Source organism: Saccoglossus kowalevskii, chromosome 15 (assembly GCF_978046115.1).
Source record: "Saccoglossus kowalevskii chromosome 15, keSacKowa6.1, whole genome shotgun sequence".
In the NCBI taxonomy this organism is placed as follows: Eukaryota; Metazoa; Hemichordata; class Enteropneusta; family Harrimaniidae; genus Saccoglossus; species Saccoglossus kowalevskii.
This window is the reverse complement of record NC_140655.1, coordinates 4,044,275-4,066,220: the sequence shown is the minus strand read 5'-3', so window position 1 is coordinate 4,066,220 and position 21,946 is coordinate 4,044,275. Positions and strand designations below refer to the sequence as shown.

Below are 21,946 nucleotides of genomic sequence, written 5' to 3'. Positions count from 1 at the left end.
AGTATGTGTATTTTGGCAATGACGGGTATTATATATTTTACTTGCATTGGTGAAGGAACTCTCATATGTAGCACACAAATTATATATATGTACTTTAAAGGGCGGCAGTCGTCGCCCCGCGTCTTGTTCGGTGTGGGACTCATAGCGACGTATACAGCGCGTGTAAAATACATGAAATTCGAACACTCGCTGCGCGATGACCACCGCGCTTTAACACCTATTTACAGTGCACATAGGTGTGCAGGAATTCAGGTACACATAAATTAAAAATACAATTAATCAATCATTGGTCCGAGGGTATTTATTCTCAAATGACGTAATACAGTATGAGTATTACGTAATGTGGTTATCATTCCATCCAGACTAACAAAAAGAAAAGAAAAACCACAATGGCGAAAAATTGGATGTATAACTGCCATTGAAATTCTGTGAACCCCTTAAAAGGTTTGTTCGGCGCTTCTCCTAGTTAGTGTGTACCGTGTGGTTTCGTTCCTTTATGTAGTTAACCTGTGTATCATCGGTTGACATACACACTGAAACACAGGCTAAATACGACAGTTGAGTAACAGAACATCGTTATAGTCTACACACAGTATCCGACTTTTATGCGCTGTGCAATATTTTGTAGTTACTATAATACCTCATTTCGTTTTTTTGGTGCGAAAGGTGTTATTGAGAAGATTACTGTTTACGTTGCAATATGGTGTTATGGTGATGTTAATAGAAACATAAACACATCTGTTGATGATTTATTGTAAATGAATATGCAGAAATAATGTAGAAAAGTATGCAGTGAAAATACAAGAAAGATAAACCATATTATATTTTCATGTTAAATTGCCTCCTTTGATCGTTTACAAAGAAAACAGTTAAAAAAAATTGAATCATTGCAAAAGTGCCGTCTCGTACATAAGTGAACAAAATACCACAGAAGAGGTGACACTACGTTTTGTTTTACCATATAATTATCAAAACAATATCAATATTAAAGAGTTGTCCAATATCGGGCAATTATCATTTTTCCTTGACTACTAGAGGTATTAAATTATTGCAACTTCAGATAATTATCGATATTTAGATTCTACGTCTCTATTGGAGAATTACCGGTCCAAGAACAGAAAAACTTCAAAGCGAACAGTCTCTAATATCGATCTAAATACGATTTTTAGAAAGAGTTATTGAAACTCTCCCATATTACAGGAGAATTGCTGTCTCAAGAGACGAAGAACCTAATAGTCGCCACTCTCTAATATCGATCTACGTTTTGTCTCCTAAATAACGCTGTAATTTAGATAAAATGAAATGTTGTATATATGTACACAATGTTTATCTGTGTTGCAGTCGTTATATGATAATGTGTATTTACTCATATACTATACAACCTTTAAAACGTTGTAGCATTTCCGGACAATTTTAAAATTAATGACCAAACATCTGCATTGTTTTAAGAATTTAATATCAAACATGTGCAGCTAGATATAGCATAAGAGCACCTATTGTTTTAATACTGTTGTGAGCTTTAGAGTAAAATACTAACATACAGACTTTGACATTTAAAAATATACAACTTTTGAAAGCAGCACAAAATTCTGAAATCTTATGGTTTCTGGCGGCTGGTGAAAAAGTTGTAGCTCTATATTCATCCTTTAAATATTACATATATATATATATATATATATATATATATATATATAGCAGGGGCCCGGGGCATGCTCCCCCTTGAAAATGTGGAAATCTAGACCTCCTGAAACGCAATTTGATTTTCCTGCATTTTGAGGGGCGCATTTTGCTGACACAAAGGATTTTATCACGAACACGACTGTGGTTTCATTCAACATTTGTTTGCCCCCCCCCCCCCCTGTGCCGCCGCCACTGATGATGGTAAAAAAAAGTTTAAATGAACCCATATCATGCATGTTATATGTACTTTTACAATGACAGATAATGGTTAAAATAAAACCAAGCTTACATTAACAAGCTTTTTTTTTTATTGTCTTATGATTTTAAATACAGTGACGAACCGGAAGTATTATTTGTGTTATTTGAGTCTGCGAAGTACCTAACAATTATCCGACGTGCATAGTAAGGGTAAAACGGCAAACCATCTGTTTGTTTCTGGAAAGTGAACTGATTCACGCTACACGAGAGTTATTGAATATAATTCTGCTGCAAATTGTGATACCTACGATATTTTTACCCTCAAATGTCAAATCTGTCAACGTAAAAAAATACACACGAGATGACGGTCCGACACCAAATCAACTTTGTTGTTGAAAAGTTTGACAGACTATATCTTTAGACGGACCTGTTAGGTCCATATATATTTTGAGACCTGACTTATATCTGTTAAATTATTATGTTGTAATATAACAGCATTGTCGTTATATATTAAAATCATAAGAGAAGAATGACAAAAAATGACCTCGTGTCTTATCATTGCCGCATCGTCGACTGGCACATAAATGCCGGCTATATTTCTCAATACCGCGAGGCAGAAAAAAAAGTGCTGGGCGCATGTCAATAACACCAGGCTTTATAGGTCAAGTTGTAGGAAATGTCCAATGTTCCAGTAACCTATTTAGAAATGTCAAATCTTTTGTAGCTCACTGTGTGGCAATCGTTCATGATTCAGAAATTAATTAAAACGATCACTCCCATTGTGGGTATTATTACTGTGTTCCTAAATCAATCTACCAAATTTGTCATATTGCAGAGAAGTTTGGGCCATACATATGAAACAACCCTTAAGCCACTATTTATTCTACAAAAATGAGTTGTGAGGCTAATTAATTAGTCAAACTTTTATGATCATTCCAAACCACTTTTTAAAAACAGGTATATTAAATATATTTGATCGTTGTAAATTACAAACAGGAATGTAATTTTTTTATCTGAAAACTAATAATCATGCGAGATGTGTGCTAGATTATTTTGACCTAATCCAGCACTCGCACAGTACAAGATCTGTAGAAAACATAAACTTTTTTGTAGAAAGGAAACGTTTAACTCAAAGTCAACACAGTGTAATTTATAGTAGTACCTTATTCTGGAACTCATTGCCAGTGTCATTAAAAAATATTACCTCTCGATACACATTTAAACAAGGTCTTAAAAAGTATCTCTTAATAAATAACCCAGTATTGACTTATGTAATAATTGTCACTCTCATGACTTTTATGACATATTTTTGATCAGTTTTAAGTATTCCTATAAACATTATATTTGAATATTTGTAAGAATATTTCTGATAATTTGACTAGTTTATGATTAGGGTAGGAACATGATGTTTCATTAGCTCTTTTTGAACTATTTATCGCGTTCCACACCATAATTACAACGTATTATGTATTTAGCAAGTACCCTGTTGTATTTACTTTATGGTGAAATAAAATAAAATACAATATCAATACAACAACAAATGAAAACCACTAATACGCATGCGCAGTTATTGTTATTGTACGTACGACGATCGGCTGTGGTGCGTATTGATCAATAGAACGAATACTTAGATGTGTACTGCAAGAACGACGATAAATCACAATCCAATGTACTCAGTTGAGGGATCAAAACGAGGATAAATAATTTCATTGATATATACTTGTGCATTAAATGATAAAACTGTTTGCAAACACGGGGGTTAAACAATAATGTAACACAAGTCCCGATCTCTTCAGTTTATACATGGATGATTTGTCCAAATTAAATATAGTTCTCACACCTTATAAAAAAGTAAAGTTAACTATATGTAGATGTTATCGTTTACGAAGATAATCGTGTATTAAAACATTTATCTCACTACTAAAATTGCGCGAAAAAAGCTGAATAATAATTTAAATTGTACAAAATTATTACTACATAACTAATTAATATAAACCCAACACAGACAATTTGACGAATATAATCACAGACAAAGAAATCAGTATTGTATATATTATATTGGGAAAAATAAAAGCACTCAAAGACAAACACTCAAAAACACTCAAACAGCCCTATATTAAATATGGAGAATAAAATGAGAACATACTAGAAATTCAAACAAAATTTTGGCAAGGAAAAATACTAACAGCGCAAACAAATGTAACACTAATAAAATATAAAAATTATCAATACATGTAATATATACATTTAATATTATTCACCACAGAACTGTATGCATCCCTTGGCGTTCCACGCACCTTCCTTTTCATTTTTCTGCATCTTTATGCGCAAGGGGCGCCGGGAATCAGAGGATCTGTAACCTTTGACCCGTACGTGGAGATGAACTCAAAAAGGTTAACTAAAGATGGCGTCCTCGTTGCCAAGCTTTTGATTGCGTTTGTTTCTGAGTCATCACGGCATATTTTCTCCTGCTCTGACTGGGGAATCCTCAATGTGACACTATCCAGTCAAGGTAAATAACTGCACACCACTGTAATGTAAATTTGAGCTATTCAGGAATATCGATTTGTGTTTTAACTAACCTAACGATTTATTTTTTTGATTGTCGATCATCAACCTGTGTGAGTTCTGCTGCATGTACAACTTCATGTTATCGTCCTTCAATGTTGCATGTTCTAGAATCTCTCCATCGAGGCATATTTTATAGACCCATTACGTACCATTTATCATATTTTTTACCGTTTCTATTGCAATGTGTCGCTACTTGCTATATCTTGGCGTTGAAGAGAAATACCGAATTTGTAAATACTAAATTAATAATGTACACACTGTTAATTATCTATTTGGCGAATGATCAGAGGAAGGAAGCCAACCTACAGGACTGTACTCAGGGCTAGCTAGTGGTATGCAAATGAGCTGTCTGTTGTGATTACTATCATACAGTCTGGCGGTGATCAGCGGAGAGAGGCCAACCTACAGGACTGTACTCAGGGCTAGCTAGTGGTATGCAAATGAGCTGTCTGTTGTGATTACTATCATACAGTCTGGCGGTAATGATCAACACGGCGCTGTATAATGGCTGTAGTTGTATGCATTGGAGTAAATCATAAAAAAAAATAGCAGTCCTAATTAAAAATTGGTAGTAAAAATTAGATTAAATGGAAGAACCCTACATTGAAATTTAAATGACAGAAACGAAATAGGACGTCTCAGAGCTAACACATAAAATTGGCAGACAATCCCTATACAATCCTTTCTTGCCAGGGACTTAACATACTAGTATGTACAAGTATATGACATCTTTGTCTGAGAACAGCAAGACAGACCATGTAATTGGACATCAATTTTAAATCTAGTGTTTTTGCCAATGAAAAGCAAGGAGCTATTAAACCATGTTCTCATCACTCACTATGTAATGTTGTACAACTATTCTATGTATTGTCCCTGTTATGTGCTGGTCAATATTACCGTAAACATGACTTCTCCCTACATTTTGGCATATGGGGGCAATTTAGGGGGTTAAATCTAATTTGAAAATTGTATTCCATTTCTTTTTTTCATTATTTTGCAATTCTAACATTTGATTCAATTTTTGTTATTTCATTTGTTATGCAATTTCACATTTGATTTCTAATATATGAAGCTCATATTTATTTATTCAAATAGTGAGCCTCTGATTCAAAACATTGCAGCAAATAAATACTTTTGGGATACGCAAAGCAGCCAGAGATGAGCTTAAGATAATTAGGTTTATGACATTGATCCACTATAATAGCAGTTCAGGCTAGGTCAGTGACTAGGTTTTCCTGGGAGGAGGTGGCACTCAGCTCAAACCATGGAATATCATTGTTATGAATTTGTTCATAACCCTTTCAAGACCAGACTCACTTTTTAAACCACTTTGTATTCAGGATAATCAAATCATTTCATACACATTATATGGGTGTCATGTACTAATATTTACATTCCATTTAGTGAAGTCATTGCAATTATCAGACTGATAGAAGACATTGATTTTTTTATGTCCTGTTTCTGAAAATAGTTTATGTTAAGTTTCCCAAACACATAACTTAATTTTAGTTGAAGTGAAACTCTTAAGGTATTTTCTTTAAACACACATACATGTACTGTCCTTTGGGTTGAGTACTCCAGGGAATCACACTTAAAAGTCACTGAGGGTGGGGGATGTGGTAGAAGATAAATATTAAGTAATATTAAGGGGGTTGAAATGATATGAAGGCTTGCAAAGTATGAATTGATACGACAATCCAAGGATGAATTCAGCAATTACACTTTTATAAAAAAAATGCATTAAATCCAGGGAGGTATCTTATTTCATTCCATGAAACATTCCATGCATCAATAAATGGTAATTAGAACAGTCTGCTGCAGGTACTTGAATGTTTGTAACTGTTATTTAAATTTATAAATGTTCAGATTTATACAGAATATACAACGTACAGGCTTTGCTGACTTCAGTGTATTTACCACCTTTGATACTGCTCATTCAGGAAACTGATGACTGATAAGTGAATATCATGTCACTTGAAGTGCATATTTAATACTTACTTATTTATTTATTTATTTTTAGCATCATGGGTTCAGGTAGTACAAAAGGTGCCAAGACGACGTCAACCAATGAAGTTGTAGCAGATGTGATACTACCCGGTGCAACAGAGGCTTTTACGGTGCGGGGAAAAGTTGGCCGTCCTAAGCCCACACCGGAACATACTGACGACGCTGAAAGAGATTCAGTGACAAACACCCGACTCTTCACTGGAAGTGACAATCGCCCTGTGCCAGATGAAACTGAAACATCTAAAACAATTGGTAACAAACAGTATCACCAGCCGACTGGCAAAATCTCTGGTTCTCATCGTGAAGAAGTGCGGCCTAAGTCTGCTGCAGCTAAGAAGAGTAGCACCGCTACAGTGACAGAAGTGGCAAAGGATACTTACACTATTGAATATGAAAATCAGGTGAGTTTATCATCATACAATATATATATATATATCAACCCACAACATTAGAGCAGAATTAACAAAATATACTGATATATTCGAAATTCTAATTCTATCAACCCTTCAAATTTTTTATGTAATTATCCATAAAATTAATCGACCAAATTTTGGTTGGCAAGATACAATCACCACCAACACTATAGTTTTGTTTAGGTAGATGTTTTATCTATTCAATCTAATTAGAATTTCTTTATACAATTATATATACATTGCATATAACTGAATGTACTTGTATGTATATTAAAATATTGCATGCATCTTTGTTTTTCAGCGGTTTGATGTATCGGGTAGTGAATTTTCCACATTTCTGCAAGATGCAGCTGAAATGACGGTCACAGATACATTAAAAGTTTCTGATCCATTCCAAGCTGGTGGGTCTGGAAAAACCTTTCAATTTAAAGTGTTGAAACCACAATCTGGCGAAGGACCAATGAGACTGCAGGTTAGTATGTCGGTGACCATTCTGACATCACATGGAGTTTCAGTCCTGCTTATTTGTGAAATTTGTTCTTTAGCGCCAATTATGATGTATTCTAAGTTTTCTTGAGGTCAGCCACTTTGATATGTGATGCATTTTGATGGATTTTTACATAATATTATACATAATGTATACCGATCTGATTCAAGATGGCCGAATGGTGGCCATTTTTGTGCTAAATATTCATCAAAATCAAAAATTTATGGATGGATTTTGTTCAAACTTGGTTAATACGTTGGACATTATGGACATTGGACCTTGATGCACAATTTATTTTTCAGATCGACTGGTGGCCATTTTGTTTTAATGAATGCAGTTCTAGTGCCATATCTCTGCCATGCTTTGACTGATTATGTTCAGATTTTATATATTCATTATACATCATGACATAGATATACAGATATATTGGTTTGACTATCTGATTCAAAATGGCCAAATGTGCTAAAAAATCATCAAAAATCAAGCATTTTTGGCATTCCAGAACTGGATCTTTGTGTTTATGGATGGATTCTGTTCAAACTTGGTACATATAAATTAGAGATTATGGGTGCCTGATGTACGTCATTTTATTTTTTAGATTGGTTTCAAAATGGCTGACTGACATTTGTTTAAATGAATGTGCTTCTAGAGTCATATCTCTGATATACTATGACTGATTATGTTCAAATTTGATATATTCGTTTTACATCATGTTATAGATATACCGTATTTATCAGGGTAACATTCCATGGCCGGGCAACACCCCCCCACTTTTGTTACAATAAGGAAAATGAGGTCATGGACTGGCATACGCTTAACTACACTTGTAATAAAAAAATAACAAAAACCTATTATTTTTTCGTTGTATTAAGAGATGACTTAGAAACGATTCAAGCAGATCTTACAGTATGTGGAGAGCCTTGAAGCAAGTGTCGCACTTGTTCAACTTTAGCGCCCTCGACAATGAAACCAATGTTGCAATACCTGGGAGAGTGGTTGAACCCACGTTGTTTTGGCTTTATAAAATATTTGGTAGCAGCTTGCGAATCCATAACTGGGGCCAGCAATTTTGCAATATCATGCTGAAGACTGCCAACTTTTTTACCACCTTTCATGACAGGTATTGCATTTCTGTCATGAAAATTATTCTTCTGTTGTTGGACAAATAAAAATTCTTCCAATTTCAAGCCCACCGCGATATCCGGAACTTGCTGAATGATAACTTTTACCATGATTGATGGGCGTCTCTGCTGATAAGAAAGCAATGTTGACTTGACCTCTATGATAAAATGCTAGTAGTGATGTCATTATTAGCCAAAAGCATCGTGTGCCATTGCAGCAGAGTCGTTTGCCGCAACCCAATTTTTTTTGTTTCTTTATTGTGATTAGACATGAATGAATTAAAAGTGCCAAGCTGACGGACAACAGAATCCGTGGAGTAAAAGTGTGAAGTCCAAATTGTGTTCAACGGCATTGACAAACTTTATGACAAAGCTGTAGGGTTTATATTCGATGACGACAGGACTTTGAGGGTTTTGACTTTGACGAAGATGGCGATTAATGTACAAATAGAGATCTGGGAAATTTTATTTTATGAACTTTCGTAATTTTTACTGTGTAAATTTGTAAATTATTTTTGTTCTTGTATGACTGTTCATCCAGTATTTGTCAAAACCGGAAAAAGGTTTACGCAGTTTAACCCCTTACATTTTAGTTCATTTTAAGTTCACGCGTATTGAACGTGTTTGTCGACGGGGAAATCCTAAATTCGAATGCTTCTTCCCTGTCGATTTTTATTATTTCTAATTTATTTGTCACATTATAAGCAATAAATTATTTTTTTTATTTCTAATGTTGCATATTGTTCATTTATTTCTGTTGCATGTTTTCATTCGCCATTCTATCCCCTGTCGCAGTTTGATCTGTGTGTTGTCAATGTTCTCAAATTTTTTTTTTTTTTTTGCAGGGGATGTTCGGGCATAGGCCCACCCCTTTTTTTTTTGCAATTTTCCTTGTTCAGGACCCTGGGCACTTACCCGGATAAATACGGTAGATGTATTCAAAATAGCCGACTGGTGGCCATTTTGTTTTAATTAATGCTGTTCCAGAGCAATATTTCTTAATATGGACAAGTACTCGTTTGATGATCAGATACAAGATGTCAATCATTTTAATGTTAAAAAATCATATTCCTGACATGTTTATATTCCAGCTATATTACTATAAACAAAACTATATATCTTAAATTTGATAACTAACAGGGACTGTGTAAAGCGTGGCTTGTTACATGTAAGTTTAGAATACCTTGTAGAAGACAATGTCACCAACTTTCTGCATTTGATGTGTTTATGATGTTTTGTGAACAACATTTTTCAAACGTGTTTCTTGCAACAATCTAATATTCTTACGAACCTTGCCAGTGTTGTATCGACTTTGGTACCTTCAATAGTGAAACACTGTTGTTTATGGACTAATTTCACAGTCAGGTATCTCAATGAAATAGGGCACTCTGAAAGCATTTTCCTGTGTTCATTGTATTTTTTATTCATGGTATATTTTGAAGATGAAAACACAAAATTTCTGAGTGCCAGATTTCTTAGTGGGGACACTGATAGAATTATACATTTACATTGTATACCTATTCTTACTCAAAATTAAAGCAGTTAACATTATACTGTAAAACTGCAAAATGTTCACCACATTAATTTATGCCTATTTGTTTATGAGGATAAAAATATTACAGTTGTTTACAGTAAATTATTGAAGTAGACAAAGTGGTTCATGTTGTGCGTCTGTCATCTTTTGTCATATTATCAATTGACAGCTTCAGAATCGTTACATGGAAGTAGAAGATTTGGAAGAGGATGTGATTGATGAGATACTGGGTGTGCCAGTCACAAGTAACAAAGAAAATGAAAGTCCAGATGAAAAGATTTCTGAGAAAAAAGAGCAAATGAGACAGGTAAGGAACAAAACTTGAATAATTTTTTTGTTCACCATTTGAATTACCCTATTTGTCCTTTCAATAGTACATATTCAATACAGCTACAAGAATCACACAGGAATAACTAATCTTCTGAAAAGTACCCAGGCATCAACCAGGTCAGGCTCTGAAAGTACCCAGGCATCATCCAGGCCAGGCTCTGAAAGTACCCAGGCATCATCCAGGCCAGGCTCTGAAAGTACCCAGGCATCATCCAGGCCAGGCTCTGAAAGTACCCAGGCATCATCCAGGCCAGGCTCTGAAAGTACCCAGGCATCATCCAGGTCAGGCTCTGAATGTACCCAGGCATCAACCAGGCCAGGCTCTGAAAGTACCCAGGCATCAACCAGGTCAGGCTCTGAAAGTACCCAGGCATCATCCAGGCCAGGCTCTGAAAGTACCCAGGCATCAACCAGGTCAGGCTCTGAAAGTACCCAGGCATCATCCAGGCCAGGCTCTGAAAGTACCCAGGCATCAACCAGGCCAGGCTCTGAAAGTACCCAGGCATCAACTAGGCCAGGCTCTGAAAGTACCCAGGCATCAACTAGACCAGGCTCTGAAAGTACCCAGGCCTCAACTAGGCCAGGCTCTGAAAGTACCCAGGCATCAACCAGGCCAGGCTCTGAAAGTACCCAGGCATCAACTAGGCCAGGCTCTGAAAGTACCCAGGCATCAACTAGACCAGGCTCTGAAAGTACCCAGGCCTCAACTAGGCCAGGCTCTGAAAGTACCCAGGCATCAACCAGGCCAGGCTCTGAAAGTACCCAGCCATCAACCAGGCCAGGTTCTGAAAGTACTTAGGCATCAACCAGGCTAGATTCTGAAAGTACCCAGGCATCAACCAGGCCATGCTCTGAAAGTACTCGGACATCAACCAAGCCAGGCTCTGAATGTACCCAGGCATCAACCAGGCCAGGCTCTGAAAGTACCCAGACATCAACCAGGCCAGGCTCTGAAAGTACCCAGACATCAACCAGGCCAGGCTCTGAAAGTAACCAGACATCAACCAGGCTAGGCTCTGAAAGTACCCAGGCATCAACCAGGCCAGGTTCTGAAAGTACCCATGCATCAACCAGACCTGGCTCTGAAAGTACCCAGGCATCAACCAGGCCAGGCTCTGAAAGTACTCAGCCATCAACCAGGCCAGGCTCTGAAAGTACCCAGACAACAACCAGGCCAGGCTCTGAAAGTACCCAGACATCAACCAGGCCAGGCTCTGAAAGTACCCAGACATCAACCAGGCCAGGCTCTGAAAGTACCCAGGCATCAACCAGACCAGGCTCATGCATGATTGTGTGAGGAAAATATTTGACACCAGTTAAATTGAATGATCTGATTGGGCGTGCCAAGGAACTGGATGCTGGATCCATGACAACTCAAATCAAACCATTCAATTTAAACCAATAGATTATGTTGTCTAATTTCACACCATAGCTTAACTGATACTAGTGATAGAAACATGTAACTTTACATTCAATTTGCCATGGTGACGCATCACAACACATGACTTCATGTTCCATTTATCATGGGAATACATTACAGTGTATGCCGTTGACACTGAATACAGGTTTATAGTGCCAACTTAAGATGATTGAAGCGATGGTTGAATTAATAAAACTTGGCTATCAAAGATGGTTAATTCTGTATGATATTATTATTATTATTGTTACCTTCTAAAGTTTATGAAATATTGGTAAAATATTATTTTATTCCATTCACACACAATTAAGTTGGTAAATGAGATATTACTGGCATCATAGGTAAGTAATGGCATGGTGTATAGCCAGTGAAATGTCTCAAAGATGTTTAGAAAGCCACTCATATAACACAAGGAAAAAAAATTAATGATGACTTTAGTATTCTAAAGGTAGACCATAGTATAAGCCAATTATAATGATTTACTGGTGCCAAATTATGGAATTATTCTAATATTTCCCTAATTATTAAAATATAACAGGTAGAAGAAAAAGTTAAAATGTATATTTCTGCTAAAATTTATATAGAATAAAAGATATAGAGTAGCTCTGCATGCACACTTTATTTGCACATATGAGCAGAATCTAGCCATTTTGTCTTGGAAAATACTCTTTAAGTTAAGGGGTACTTGAAAACAGTCTTCAAGTTAAGGAGTTATATATGTACTCGTCTAGTTGGTGCATGATGGTTTTTTGTTTCTTTACAATTAAAATATTAATGTATTGTTTTTAATTATTTTCTTTTTTTTTTTTATTATCATTTGTATGGATTATGGAAATAAAAAAAAATCGTAAGTTACTAAAAAAAATATTTGTTGGGTTCTATTCCAAGCGCATCAACATCAACACTAAAATGTGGCAGTCAATGAGTAACCATAGTAACGCTTTGAACACCAACGTCAATTTTCGTCATCTCTCACAAAATAAAACTGCTTTATTTTTTGAAGAATTTGGATGAATTTCGAATTATGTCATTTTGTCCAAAATTATAGAAAAATGTCCCAAATATTGCAGCAAAATTTTGGTATGCAAATTCATGCAATTTGCAATTTAGTGTATCACATGATCACAAGGAGCATAAATGCATGATCCTGCAATTTTTTTTTTTTTTGGAAATTGGATTTTATTTACCTTGTAAACATTTTTTTTATGTTAAAGGCTTTACAAATGAAAAAGACACAACTCACAAAAGAACAGTATGAACAGATGATAGCCAATCACAAACAAGAAACGGAGTTAATGGAATTAATCAGGTAAAAAAAAGTTAGCGATTTAATTCCTGTTATACAACATGATATATTGAGACTGATTAGTGTTGTAATTAATATAGACACTGGTGTCCCATGATTCCATGGTGCAATCTAAGGGATTGAAATCTTCTACTTTAGCTGAAATATGTAATTGCTAATCCACTGATCTAATCTAAGCTAATCTACTGTAAATCCTCTAATTAATCCTCTATCTGCAACTATAGGAAGAAGGAGAAAAACAGACAACAGATAGCGTTGGAAGAAAAGATGAACCAACGGAGAATACGTAAAAAAAGAAAAGAGGCTGAGAAAAGGGAACAGGATTTGCTGCTTGCAGGACAGGTAAATAACCTTTTTCTGAAATGATGAACAGCTCCCTCTATGGTGGTTTCTTTTAATAATATTGTTTACATATCTCCACCCACCTGTATGATTGATCTGTTTTAATAACATCAGTTCTAACATGTGCAATATTTGGATTATAAATTTAGGTATTCTGGTGTTTTATTTATTATTTCTTTCTCAACTCTCATAATAATGGTTGTTATTATATTTCCAAAATATTCATGAAATTAATTGTAGCTTCTTTGGTTGCTAGGTTACAGAGTTCAAACAAAGAGTTAGTAGACTCCCAGTTATTTGCAGTTTTAGGCAGGGATTTCACTATAACAACTAACTTCTGTTTTGTACCGAACATGTTAATGTCATATTATAGACATACAAGTTGCCTTCTAATGTTTACAAAATGTTGAAATCTGAAAACAAATTATACTCATACTGGACAACATAAAGTTTGTGATATTTTGTTATAATACATGAATGTACATTGCAAGACAACTCTGTGGCACAAAAACCAAAGATATCTATTAAATTTGTAAAAAAACTGATAATGTATTAGAATCACATCTTCAATAGACATATAAACCAAATATCACACTTTTGTAAAATGAATAATTGAAATACTTAGAAACAAATCTAATTTATATAAGCATATACATTACTAATAAAGAAAAAATGCGATATCTGGTCTTATGACTAATTGGTAATGAAAATTTACCCCTCTCTGTACAACATTTTGTTAATTTTAATGTATTTTTAATCATTTTGAATTTCATTTATAATTTTTAATATAATAGCCATAATTTCTCACAATCCCACAGTCAAGTCAGATGTGTTTTATGAAATGACAAAAGTTGACTTTAATGTTTAAAGGGTTAAAGGTCACTGGCTTGCACTCAATATAAACTAACATACCAACCATGAACTTGAATTTCTTTAATTACTAGTAGTAGTTGTTTTTTTCACTTTATGTAATATGTACACTTCTATCCTGCTATAATTTTCTTTAAAAGGCTTCTCAGTATCAGAGTACCAAAGGTAAATCCTCACAGGTCAGTATATTGTCAACATTGTATTGTAAACTGTTTTAATTTTGCGAGAGATGATTTTGCGAGTCAGCGAAAATCAAGAAATTTTACTCTGTTCTCAAAACAACACAAAGTCACAGTGACTTTTGTACAATTTTTTCCTCAAAAATGTTATTAAATCATTAAATTGTAAAAATTAATCAGTTTACAGTATAGTACAGTATTAGTTTGTCAGTATTCTTGCTAAGTGGCTCTTCAATCAAAGACATATCACCAATGGTACATGCCTTTCATACTGAAAAACTCATTCTAACATTGTGCAACTTAAAATTGAATTTTTTGTAACTAATCATATTAACACTATATTGTACATCATTACATATAACATCTGTACTACTATACGTGCAGTAGTACATTATTTAGTATTTAATTTACATTATTAAAAATAACATGGTGTACCCATGTTTGGGTTACACTGGTACGCTTCATTACTGACAATAACTTCCATATTTGTCAGGATAAGTTTATGGGGGCTTTTATTTTACTTCACAGCAAATATAAGAAAAAAGTCTTTGTAATATCTTCTTAATATTCGATCACAAAAACAACAATTCACTACGTTCAATTACCCACCATAGACTCCAGTCAGTCAAAATGACTATTTTGAACTGTAGGCATTAATCCGCGATTCTGCCGGTGACAGAGAGATAGAATCTAGGTCAGGGGAAGCCCCATGACCCCAAGATTCTCTTTCTCTTACGTCACAAACCACGTGACCGAGCCCATATGGCGGTGTCATCAGGGCTGGATATCCACTCTTTCTTTATCTCCGCATCGACGGGGATGAAGTTTTAGTGGCTCGGCTGGATCGCTTGCTTTTTTTCCTGTCCGGGTTTCTAGCTTGGGTTGTTGCCGCTGCACGGCATTTGACATTGTAGCTGGTAGGATAAGTTTTCCTTGTCATTTTTACCCTCGTGTCGTTTTCCCCTTTGTGTGTAGTAATTTTACAAAAAAGAAATTAAAACCCGGTGCCACTACGTAACCACTTGTTAATTTCGCAGCGGCACCTTTTACAACTGTATTTCGTTTTTCCCTCATGCATGTCGTCTTTTATTTACAATGTATTTAGCAATGTATAGATGTAATGACAGCACCAGGGCTCGCTGCCATTTTTTTTTTGGTCTCCTCGTGTTTCGAGTCGACTGTGCAGTGGTTATATACAGAATTTACCAGCATAGAACCCGCATCCGAGATACTTTGTCGTAGCTGCATGCAGGGTTTTTGCCATGAAGGTGTGTGTTTTTCACTGGAGTTCTAAGGCCTGGGATTTTTATTTCCGAGCCATCAAAATCGCTGAGACTGACCGCGTCGCTCGTTTCTTCACAGCAAGGTCGCGCGACCAGTAAACAAATTGGTTAAAGTGAGTTGCGTATATGGCATGAGTGGAAAGTACTCACACTTGGCTACCGGTGCTTCATGTACCGAGTTGGAGGCCTGATGGTGGAGGTACCAATATTTTTCTTGGTCTCCCCCGCTGATCGGAGGGCATCCTCACAGTCTGTTTTTTCAGGCGGTGGTTTACCGGATTTTACCGGCTGCAGTGAGGCTGTGCCCCTGGATGCTTTCCTCCTATGGGGCCCATTGCGGGTCCCTGTGTGGACCCTTCCTCCCATGGCACCGGGTTTGCCTCCGAGTTGAGGGCTTTGGTCGAAGGACTGTCGAGGCAATTGCGTCCTTGGCAGGCCGGGTAGAACAGACGCAGTCGGAGCAAGCTGTCTCCACTGCGGCCCCTTGGTGGGCAAGCAGGAAGAAACACGAAAACATGTTTGCATTAAAACACGTCTCTTCCAGGGAACCCCCGTTCCCAGCCGCGACTCTCCCATTAATTTTGGGTGAGGCCGAGGCTCAGGCTAATTGCACCAGGCCTTTGGAGCCTCGGGCACTGAATGCCAACGGGGTGCTAGTAGCCAAGCCTCCGATTTTGGGGCAGGGCTTTCAGGGCAGGGCACACGTTGACCCACCCTACTTTCAGCCAGCTACGGTTCGTCACGCGATAACGGTACAGCGGTAACGAATTTATCCGCTGTGGTTTTTGACTTCCTTCTTACCAACCCACGGGCATCCCCAGAGGGAACCGACCCTGTCATGAGACGCACAGTCGAACACGCTCCCTCTCACATATTTAAAGTGAAAGGAGACTCAGTTCGCTTGTGTCGGATACAGCCGGTACTCCGGGCGGCCCCTCAGAATTTTCCATATGTAATGACTCGGTGAGCCACGCTTTTGGGGTGATGCGGAGTATCATCGATCCCAGTGATGCAATGTAAATACCCCCACCCTTGATCCTAAGGTGACCACCTAAGGTTGCTTCAACGCTTATGGAATCACAGGCGCCGGGATTCAAAGCAACCCCGCCGGCGCGTCTCTCCCTGTCCGTTCGAGTGCGGAGTGAGGCACAGGGCACACAAACGTTGTTGATGGACGGACGTTGGTCAGCCGCAGAGAACGTAACGCTTAAGGCCCCCGGGAGAGGAAAACATTAGGCAACACTTCCCACTGGACCAAACGCTACCTGGTCGATTAGGTTTCGGAATCAGACCCCATAGTGTGGGATGAGACCAAAATGCCCCCAACTGGATCCCAAGACTCCTTCCCCATGAATTTCCATTTGGCAATTTCCAGGCAAAGGGGGACAGCCGCGTTCCATGGGTGTTCTTGCCAGCTCAATTGGAGATGACCCATCCAGCCCTGAGGGCAGAGTTGCTTGAGCGCAATATTGTGCACGCCCAGGACTCTGGAGACCTCGGAGGCAGAACGCACCAGCCTCCTAGATCAGACGACACTTTTACAGGTGGCCCACCACACATCTACGTGCAACATCCCCTAGTGCCACCTGACTTTCTTGGCCGGGGCCACTACTGTGCTACGAGACGCGGCCTCATGTGTTCGGCAAGTGGCCAGGTCACAACTTAGTGACTACTTCAGGCCTTGGGGAACTCACCTCATGGAAGAACAGAGCACCCCCCCCCCTTCGCAACTGTCGAACCCATGGCCACTTATCCCCGTCATACACAGATTGCGCCGGTGTAGTCCGGTTTGGAGACAGTGGGTGACCGGTCCCTGGATCTTTCCAGGTGGTGACACCCTGTTACGGGATACCGCTGAAATCTCCATCTCCCCCGTCAGTGTCTCCCCTGTTGGGCACTGCCAGGGGACTCCCGTAAGAAGCAATCAGACAGGAAGTAGCAGTTTGCTGGGAAAAGGCGCCATACACAGGGTACATCAGCCGGAACCAAGTCCAGGCTTCTACCCAAAATGTGTTCGTAGTACCAAATCTACAAGTGGCGGGCGTCCAGTTCTGGATCTAGGCAGACCGAATCAGTATGTGCTCCTCGATCGGTTCCACATGGAGACACCATTCAGGGTTCTTCTCTCCATCCACCGTTTCGACTGGCTAGCACCACTAGACTTAAGCTGGGCCTACCTACACATACTGATGCACCCAGCGAGTTGCCATCTCCTTTGAATCGTCCAGCTGGGCCAAGTATTCGAATTTCGGGTGCCCCCCGTTTGGGTTATGCACAGCGCCCTACGTGTTCACCAGCGTGAAACAGGTAGTGCTGCTGCTTCACCAAATGTCGGTACACCTCAATCCGTACCTAGACTACTGGTTACTACACAACCCAGACAAGGGGTTAATAGCCAAACACATCAGGCTAACACAGGATTTACTTCACCAGTTAGGCTCGTTAGTAAATCGACAAGTCCCATCTCGACCCGACGCGCAGTTGGTATCCCTGGGCATGGAGTTTGACACAGAGGTATAGCTATTTCAAGCGTGTTGCTTAGCGCTAAGCAGCCTAGCCGAACGCCTAGTCAGCGTTCCCTCAGTGTCCCTCTGAGAACTAATGTGGATTATCGGAATGATGACCTCCGTTCGAAGGGTGGTTCCCCAGGCACTACGCAGCCGCCCGGTGCAACGCTTGTTGTTACAACGCCAAGCTCTCCTATGGGAACCAGATAGGCGGGTTTTGATCTCGGACCAAGTAAAGGAAGCCCTGCCTTAGTGGTCGTCACTGGCCAACCTCGGACAGGGGGGGCCCCCTTGGACCCGCTCGCTGCAGGTATGACTCTGGTAACAGATGCCTCCCCCCAAAGAATATGGCTCTCGCATTAGTTTCGGGACCACCATATCAACCGGCTCAAACTGAAAGCAGTGTACTTAGCACTACCACACTTTCTACCCGTAATTCGAGACCACAGAGTCCTGCTCCGCACAGACAACGCAGCGGTGGTCTCCTTCAAGAAAGAGGGGGGACGCATTCCCCATCGTTGTCAGTCCTAGCGGAGCAAATCCTTCTTTGGTGCCTGGAATACAATGTGGAGCTAATCGCACACCACCTCACCAGGGGTGAGGAACAGTCTGGCAACGCCCTTTCAGGGCGGCTCCATCTTCAGAACACAGAGTGGCTGATACCCCAGTGGGTAGCCTCCAGGCTGTTTCGGCTGTGGGACGGTCCAAGGTTAGACCGGTTTGCCGCACCCCGAAACACCAAGCTCCTGACGTACGTAACACTCCTGCTGACTCCAGGAGCCTGGGCCAGGGTCACTTTGCTAACCCCGTGAACCCACTAAGTTGTGTATGCCTTTCCTCCCTTTCTGCTAGTTCACCAGGCACTGGAGAAAACTTTGACAGGTGCACACCTGCATATTATTATTGGTCGCACCCAATTAGCCAAACAAGGCCTAGTTTCCACTTCTGTCGGAAATGCTAGTCGAAACACCAGTAGTGCTTCCGGACTTACCGGACCTGCCGTCCCAACCAGACGGCGCACTACCAACGAGCCCAGCAGGTATCTCTTGCACACATGGAGGCTCTCAGTAGACCCGCACATACGAAAGCCTTATCTGAGCGGGCTGCCAACGTCCTAGCCAGGGCGAACAGGGATTCCACCAACGCGGCCTACATTTCTAGGCTGCGAGCATACACTGATTGGTGTAGCGAAAGGGAGATTGATCCATACCATCCCTCTATTGGCCAGGTAGCAAGCTCCTTCGTCTACCTGTTTGACAAAGTGGGTTTGTCCTACGCAGCGATCGTTGGCTACAGGTAGGCCTTGTCCCCCCACCATTGAAAACATACAGGAACAACATTAGCCAATTGTCCTATTATTAGGAGACTATTTACTGCTTTCCAGACAACATACAAGGGAACCGCCCAACTGGGACTTATCGGCTGTGTTGTCTGCTCTAAGCAGACCGCCCTTTAAGCCTCTCCGATCTGCACCACTCAAATTTTTGACGTGGAAAATAGTCTTCCTACTGGCCCTCGCCTCACATAGGTGTCGACCAGAGCTGGGAGCATTGTCCTTCTCGGATGATGTACCGCCGTTATGGACAATCAAGTTGTGCTAAAGACACGATCCTCACCCGATTGTCATCCCCCAGCTGTCAAATTTTGTCTGCCCGGAGGGTTAGGAGGAATTGCTTCTCTGCCCGGTTCGAGCACGGAGTTGCCACGAAACCGTACTAAGGATTCGGGATGGGGTGCCAGGCACATATATTTGTGGCCCAGGCAGGCAGGATAGGCCGGCCTCCCCAACTTCCATAACCAGGTGGTTTACTGTGACTGTATTAGAGGTCTATAACACTTTAACTGCCTTGACACAGAGCTTGCAGAGGTCTGTGTGATTGCTAACTCACTAGTGCTAGCGTCAGCCCCCCCCCCAGCACACATGGAGGGCAGGTTTCTGGAGAACGCAGAACGTCTTTATCAACTACCACCTAAGAGACACCAAATCCATTGAAAAGGGTCTCTCCAGGTTGGGTCCCGTCGTAGCGGGTCAGTCTTGGTTTGCTGACCCAGCCCGAATGTCTGCAAGGGTCCCTGCGCATAGGCAATAAGTCAGTCTCGGCATTTTATGCGGACAAATTTCTCTACCGTCAGCACTCCCTGGAAGCTCCCAGGTCCAGCTTTGCAGCCTATGCCCTCATGCAAAATTGTTTCGGCCTTTACTTCGAAAGCTTACTACCCCCCAGAATTGGGTTGGGGTCTAGCTTTCTCGGGCACTCCGAACCCTGTCACCGTAGCAGCATTTTGGCTTCTTGCTCCGGGGACAGCACAGGCAAGGTAAGACACCACCCCTTTTTGGGTCTTGACTAGGGTGTTGAGTGATTATTATAGAGTGTTTCATCCCGGACTGGGAAAAGACTTTTCATCACTTTTCTGTTTGCTCGGAAAACCCGCCACCTATCGGTGTCTGACTGCCTACAGATCAAAATAGTCATTTTGACTGACCGGAGTCTATGGTGGGTAATTGAACGTAGTGAATTTAGGCAGAGTGTTCTCCAAACCTGCCTATTCACATAGTTCATACCCACCATAGACTCTGGGTCCCCCCCAAGCACCCCACTCTATCAGTAGCGTTGGTCTAAGTCCTTGATGTGGAGAGAAAGAAACCAGAGTGGATATCCAGCCCTGATGCATGATGGTGCCGCTCTATGGGCTCGGTCATGTGGTTCGTGACGTAAGGAAAAGAGAATCTTGGGGTCATGGGGCTCCCCGTCACAGGCAGAATCGCTGATTAATGCCTACAGTTCAAAATAGTAATTTTGACCGGAGTCTGTGGTGGGTATGAACTATGTGAATAGGCGGGTTCGGAGAACCCTCTGCCTAATTTTGGCAGAATCTTAAAGGGACATGCTTCAGTTGATCATTTTCTTTATTATTTGGTGTATGTGTGACTAGACACATAAAACCAAATGATGTTTATGTTGAAACATCTTCAAAGATTAAATTACACTGCATGCACAGTTCTCTAGTGACAGTGTGTTAAATATGCCTACCGGATTCACAGTTGAACAATTTAATATATCGGTATTACAAATATCACTTGTTGGTTTCTGCTTGACACATTCTGCTACCAAAGGTCATTTATCCTTGTACATTCTGGGAGAGACAAATTCATTGTCATTGCAAATTTCTGAATTATATTTCCTATAAAAATGCATTGAAGTTTAAAATCTATTTAACATAGAAAAAAAATAATATTAAAAATTATTGCTGTTATATTGCAATCCCCCAGAGAATTACTAGGATGTGTCATGCATGAAGTACCAGGATGTGTGACCTTTAGGGGGTCATGCATGGAGTACCAGGATGTGTAACCTTTAGGGTTCATGTATTAAGTACCAGGATGTGTGACCTTTAGGGGTCATGCATGAAGTACCAGGATATGTGATTTTTAAGGGTCATGCATGAAGTACCAGGATGTGTGACCTTTATGGGTCATGTATGAAGTACCAGGATGTGTGATCTTTAGGGGTCATGTGTGAGGTACCAGGGTGTGCAACCGTTAGGGGTCATGCATGAAGTACCAGGATGTGTAACCTTTAAGGGTCATGCATGAAGTACCAGGATGTGTGACTTTAGGGGGTCATGCATGAAGTACCAGGATGTGTGACCTTTAGGGGGTCATGCATTATATATGTACCAGGATATGTGACCTTTAGGGG

At 39.8% G+C, this 21,946-nt stretch overlaps 1 protein-coding gene across 2 annotated transcripts in view; it reads left to right on the top strand.

Annotated features, from left to right (window-relative positions):
• The first annotated feature begins 4,284 nt into the window (after nucleotides 1-4,284).
• The window catches only part of LOC100370935 (uncharacterized), a 71,861-nt gene continuing 54,199 nt past the window's right edge, over nucleotides 4,285-21,946 (top strand). The window contains exons 1-7 of one of the 2 annotated variants that reach the window (XM_085508621.1): nucleotides 4,285-4,390; nucleotides 6,470-6,857; nucleotides 7,171-7,341; nucleotides 10,181-10,318; nucleotides 12,973-13,067; nucleotides 13,289-13,406; nucleotides 14,417-14,455. In XM_085508621.1, coding sequence (XP_085364747.1) covers nucleotides 6,474-6,857; nucleotides 7,171-7,341; nucleotides 10,181-10,318; nucleotides 12,973-13,067; nucleotides 13,289-13,406; nucleotides 14,417-14,455 — 945 coding nt within the window. In that variant the 5' untranslated portion in view covers nucleotides 4,285-4,390; nucleotides 6,470-6,473. The remainder of the gene's footprint in view (nucleotides 4,391-6,469; nucleotides 6,858-7,170; nucleotides 7,342-10,180; nucleotides 10,319-12,972; nucleotides 13,068-13,288; nucleotides 13,407-14,416; nucleotides 14,456-21,946) is intronic. The other variant, XM_085508622.1, reaches the window with a different exon arrangement.